Here is a 5,524-nt window from a genome sequence, read left to right as displayed (position 1 = left end):
TGACAATTGTCAGTTGATAGTGTCATTCATTATTTCTGGTTAGCCCCAAACTGTGCCCTCTAGTCCGTGAGTGTGGGAGAATTCTGGGTTCCCAGGTCCAGGTGCAGATTTGACCCTAATTTCCAGGAGTTTCTGTGGAATGGGAAAGCGTTGGACAAATACTGTCCAACTGTTCATATAAAAATTCATTTAAAGAGAAATGTCTTTTCCAGAATGTCTTTATTGATGGAGAACTCTGCTGGAAATCTGGCAAAAGAGAGAGAGAGAGTAGAAAGGCCTGGCTGCAGAGTTCGCAGCTGTCCCTGACCACAGGTGCGGCTGCGCAGTCACCATCCAGCCTCCGCCTCCCTCCTCGCTTTCTCCGCCAGTTCCCTTTGCCTCTCCTCCTCATCCTCTTTGGCAGCCAGCATTAAAAGGAGTTTCGGGTCCTGCATCTTGCCTCTCCTGTCTGGGGTAAGTAGAATAAACTTTCGAAGCTTCCTGCTTTTAAATTGTCTCCTCTGAAGACACAGGTCAATGATACTTATAAATGCCGCAACACCCATGAGGATCTAGGAAAACAAACGGCAGTTCATTATTTAGGGTTTGTACCTAGAAGGCAGGCACAGACGCCCTCCCTTGTCTTTTATCAGAGGTGATGCACAGTGTACCCCTCAAACTTCCTGATCCTGGATCCTAGGTTTACTCCTCCCACCAGTTTCAGGCCCAGTGGTCCATCTTTTTTCTTTTCTTTTGATGGTCATAGGTAACTTGGCTAAGTTCCTACACACCACCTTTTAAAAAAATGTGTCTTCATCATTAGAAACATTTATTGATTTCTTAAATTTGCTTTGATCCCAAGTTTTATTTGTTCCCTTGAGGTCACATATACCCCAGGCTGGCCTTAAACTCACTTTTGAACCAAGGGTGGTTTTGAACTTCTGGTTCTCTGCTTCTACCTCCTGAGTGCCAACACTATAGATAGGCATGAGACACTACAGTAGGTTTTTACAGTGCCATAGATCAAGCAAGGAAAGCGCTCTACACGATCAGCTCCCTCCTGGCCCCTGACCCAGTGATTTGAGGAAATCCACAGCTCAGCAGAAAATACCTTACCATACCAGTTAAGTAGGGCATTGGCAATTCTCTTCTTGCTTCAAGAGCAAAGAATATACCACCTATGAGGAATATGGAACAGGCCAGGTCGTTCATCAGATCCTAAAAGTGGGAGAGAGAAGCTGGTCTTAGATAGCTGTGCTCATCCACCTGGAAACAGCAGTGTCTTCCTCCACGGAACCATTTTCAAATGCCTCCCTCTCTCTGATCATTTAATATAAAATATATAAAGGCAAATATGCTCCTGACCAGGCAGATCAACCAGTGATTCCCTGCTGGCTTCTGTGAGTGGAGCACAAAGGCTAAACTGGCTCGGCACACAGGAGACACGAGCCGCCATCTTGTCTGCATAATCAGGTATCTGGTGCCCCTTAATAATCACATAAGTAAATGCAGAGCCAGGCCGCTTGGAGGAACCTCTGTTGGGTTCCTCCCCTCCTCATTTCTGTTCTCTCCTCTCAGGGGCTTTCATGAGCAGTCTTGCGCAGGAGCTTCCTTCTCTCTGACCTAACACTGGGAGCCTTGCAGCCCCGTCTTCAGCCCTGGACCACCGTCTCCGATGGCTTCCTCCTTCATCAACTCTTTTCCTTTGCGTTCCTTGGGGATTTGCCCCTCCTTTACTGCATACAACCTTTCCTCTCCCAACACAGAATGTGAGGGTGGTGATAAAATAATAAAGAGAATAAAAAAAAAACCCAAATTTCTATGTATTTGTACCCATTGTCCCATTTTCTATTACCTGTTTTTCTTTGAACATCTAAATTTTAATTTGTTTTGAATTTTAGTGGGATGAATATCTCCATGCCAATGTCTCTATGTACTCTGATTGAATATTCTGTCCAACTGTCTTTTAAAAGAAAAGGTTTTTTTTGTTTTGATTTTATGTGTATGAGTGTGTTGCCTGTAAGTATGTATTCATGTTCATTGCCATTTACCTGGTCTCCTTTTCCTCTCTTTTGAAGGTTCTATAATATTCTGTATGATAGGGATTAAACCTTGAAAGCAGACATTAGAATACAAATGAACAGAGGCCTTCCTTATATTTAAAATAGAGACTAAAATGTTCAATAAAATGTTAGCTCACCAAGTCAAGCAGCCCATCAGAACAACATAGCGCAGAAGAGCATCATCCAGGTTAGGGATGCAAAGATGGGTTTTGTCTTCAAATTCTATCAATACACTTTTACTCCACTGTATTTACAACAAAACTATCTATTATTAGTTGCAGGAAAACTATTTGGTAATAATAAGAGGGCTGGAGAGATGGCTCAGTGGTTAAGAGCACTGACTGCTCTTCCAGAGGTCCTGAGTTCAACTCCCAGCAACCACATGGTGACTCACAACCATCTGTAATGAGATCTGATGCCCTCTTCTGGTGTGTCTGAAGACGGCAATACTGTGTTCACATACATAAATGGATCTTTATAAAAAAAATTACAAAGACAAAGAATTTAAGAAGCAACAATTTAAAAAGCAGCAATTTTTTTTTAAAAAAAAGCTACCATAGTCCCCAGTGTGACAAGCTGTTTGAAAGAGAAACATTAAAGGACATGTGGTTAAAAAAAAACATTAAAGCATTTCCAATATTATCTAGCATATGCCTGCCAGTGAGGTTAACCCACAAGTTTATGAAATAAGGAAGGCATCTTATAGAAATGAAGGAGCTACATCATTTTAGGAAGCCAATGATGTTTTATGAGATGCATTTACCCCATGTGAAACACAATAGAATTATTATTCCCCAAGACTGGAGGGCATTGATAACAACTGTCTTCAGTAGCAGTGGTTGTCATGGTGGAGAGAAGAAGCCAGGGGTTTGGGACACGGGGATGAGTTGAAATGGTGAGGGGCTAGTTGACAGGGACAGGTCACTAGGCTGATGTTCAAGAACAGGTTCAATATGAAGACACAATCATAATAATGTGGTGTAGCAGCTTTAAGAGCTTGGAATAAAGTTGAGGAGTCAGGAAAGAAATCTACATCATTCAAAAAAAAAGTTATTCAAGGCTCTGGAGAAGCCGTCACTGATTTTTTTTTTTTTAACCAAGATGGATCTCAGTAATAAGTAAAATCATATCAGACCCTGACTTAAGGCAGGTATTGATGAAGACCCGAGCACGTAAAAATGCAAATATGGGGTATAAAAAAAGTCGTAAGGCCACCGAAGGCATGGGCAGTGCCTGTAGAGGAATGGATAAAGAATTCAAATGATATTGGTTGTAATATGTACCATGCTAATATAATAGGTCAAGCGATAGCTAGAGTGCTCTGATATCAAAAGGCCCTGTGCTTTAATTGTGGGAAATATGGACATTTGAAACAAAATTGTGCACAGGGCAACGCTAAGGGCAAAGGTTTTTCAAAATGTAAATCAGAAAGAAGGCCCAGGCTTCCAGGAGTGTACAGACGATGTGACAAGGGTTGCCATCGAACCAATGAGTTACGCCCAAGAGAGATATCCAAAGCAATCGCCTGCCATTGGTAAATGACATGGGGTTGGGGCTAACTTGAGGCTCCACAGTAAAAAGTATGAGTGGTTTTCCTCTTGTCAGCCAGGAACTAACAAGCAGGCAGGAAAAAACAAAAACAAAAACAAAGGCAACTAAGTATTGCAGATCTAATGCATGTTACTGCAGGCAGTGCTCTTCTAGACTTGGCCACAGACATTATCCCCCAAATTTCTATGTTATAAAATATCTACTGGAGTTTATGGTTCTTTGCCCTCAGGGGCAGTATGAATGGTTTGGGAAAGGAGCAGTTTGACTTCCCCAGGAGTCATTGTGCATATGAGAATTATAAAGATTTCAAAGGGGAAATTAAAATAATGGCTTATATAAAAAGAGGTATAAGTTAACGCCGGTGATGGGATTGCTCAGCTGTTTCTGTTTCCCTATATCCAAGGCAAAGCTGCTTCAGTAGAAAGACCAGAGGGTTTGGAAGTTACTGCAAAATGTATGTTCTGGCAAATGATTGGTAATGATCAAAGGCCCAAATTGAAGGCACAAATGATGACATTGAAATAGAAGGTTTGGTGGCTACAGAAGCTGACTGTAACCATTCCACCACACAATTCTACAGGATAAGTAATTATAGAGCGATCTAATTGCATCCCCCCCCAAAAAAAAACCAAAAAGGAAGAACAAAGACTCAAAGACCCCCCCACCCCAGGAATTGACTAAATAATGCTTTGTTAACTTTCAATTTTCCGAACATTAAGGAGAAAGGAACAACAGCAGCTGAGAGACTCAGGGTTATAGACCAAACTGTGGAATTAAGTCAGCCTATATACTATAAGGATGTGTTAGCATCAGAATGGAAGTCTGGGATGCAGGATTTGTTTATGTTCCCACAGAAAATGAAAAGCTGTGGATACCATCAAACTAATAAAGTTCAGAGTTGAGCAGGAGAGAGCTCTTGCCAATGCCCCAAAGGAGCAAAGATGAGAGCCTGACCAGCCACTGTTTCCCCCTCCCAGGCAGAAGAGCCTAGGCAAGAAATGTTCCACACCTAACCACTGACTGGCCTGTGACCCGAACTTTGGACTCCTGGTATACAATGCCATTCACAATGCAGAGCAACCACAGGCCAATGAGCAGGTCTTTAAGACAGACTATGCTGAAGACAGCATCCTGAAAGCCCAAATCAGGACCACAAGCCAAAGGTTCACAGAGATGGGGGCAGAGATGAAAAGAAGACATCCAAAACCCAAGATGCTACAGGATAAGACAGTCCAAGCGTAAAAAAAGAAAAAAAAAAGTATCCAAGAAGCGGTACTCAAATTACAGGAAAGAAACACATTATGGTTAGGTTCTTATCTCAGTTGTGGATATACTCCTGAGAAAACAGAAAGATTGTATCAGACACACAAGGATCCTGGAAAAGAAATTGGGAGGAATTGAGAAGCAGCTTCAGGACTGCATAATTAATAGCTAGAACAAATGGGGATCTGGGGAGGAATGTAGCATGAAACATTTTATGTGCCTGGCTCTTTAAATGGCCCTATGCTCTTCAGTGATAATTGGCTCTTGGACTTCTGGAGTCGAGAGTGGATATGACAGGCAGCAGAGGCTGAGAGAGTAGTGAGAGAGGAGTGGGACAGAGAAATAGTAGTGGCAGAAGAAGGGTCCAGGAGACAGAGTCAGTGAAGACAATTGGTGACAGCTGAAATAGGAGAAGCTAAGTTGAGCTGAGCTGGAGAAGATATTAGGAGACAGATACACAAAGAATCTACTAGCAAAGTAGCTATGTAAGAATATAAAGACAGGGAGTGGGTGAGTGGGTAGATGGGGGAGCACCCTCATAGAGGCAGGGGGAGGTGGGATGGGATGGGGGTTTCCAAAGGGGAGACCTGGAAAGGGGAAAACATTTGAAATGTAAATAAAGAAATATCCAATCCGAAGAAGAAGAAGAAGAAGAAGAAGAAGAAGAA

The 5,524-nt window shown here is 42.3% G+C and overlaps 1 protein-coding gene across 1 annotated transcript in view; it reads right to left on the bottom strand.

Annotated features, from left to right (window-relative positions):
• Positions 1–200: 200 nt before the first annotated feature.
• LOC110300534 (CKLF-like MARVEL transmembrane domain-containing protein 2B) overlaps positions 201–5,524 on the bottom strand; it is a 6,674-nt gene continuing 1,350 nt past the window's right edge. Inside the window, exons 3-4 of the mRNA XM_021170741.1 lie at positions 1,096–1,197; positions 201–551 (exon numbers count right to left, since the gene is read on the bottom strand). Of these exons, the coding sequence (XP_021026400.1) occupies positions 327–551; positions 1,096–1,197 (327 nt within the window). The 3' untranslated portion in view covers positions 201–326. The remainder of the gene's footprint in view (positions 552–1,095; positions 1,198–5,524) is intronic.

This window comes from Mus caroli, chromosome 8 (assembly GCF_900094665.2).
Source record: "Mus caroli chromosome 8, CAROLI_EIJ_v1.1, whole genome shotgun sequence".
Taxonomy (NCBI): Eukaryota; Metazoa; Chordata; class Mammalia; order Rodentia; family Muridae; genus Mus; species Mus caroli.
Note: the sequence above shows the minus strand (reverse complement) of the source record. Positions and strands in the feature narration are given on the sequence as shown.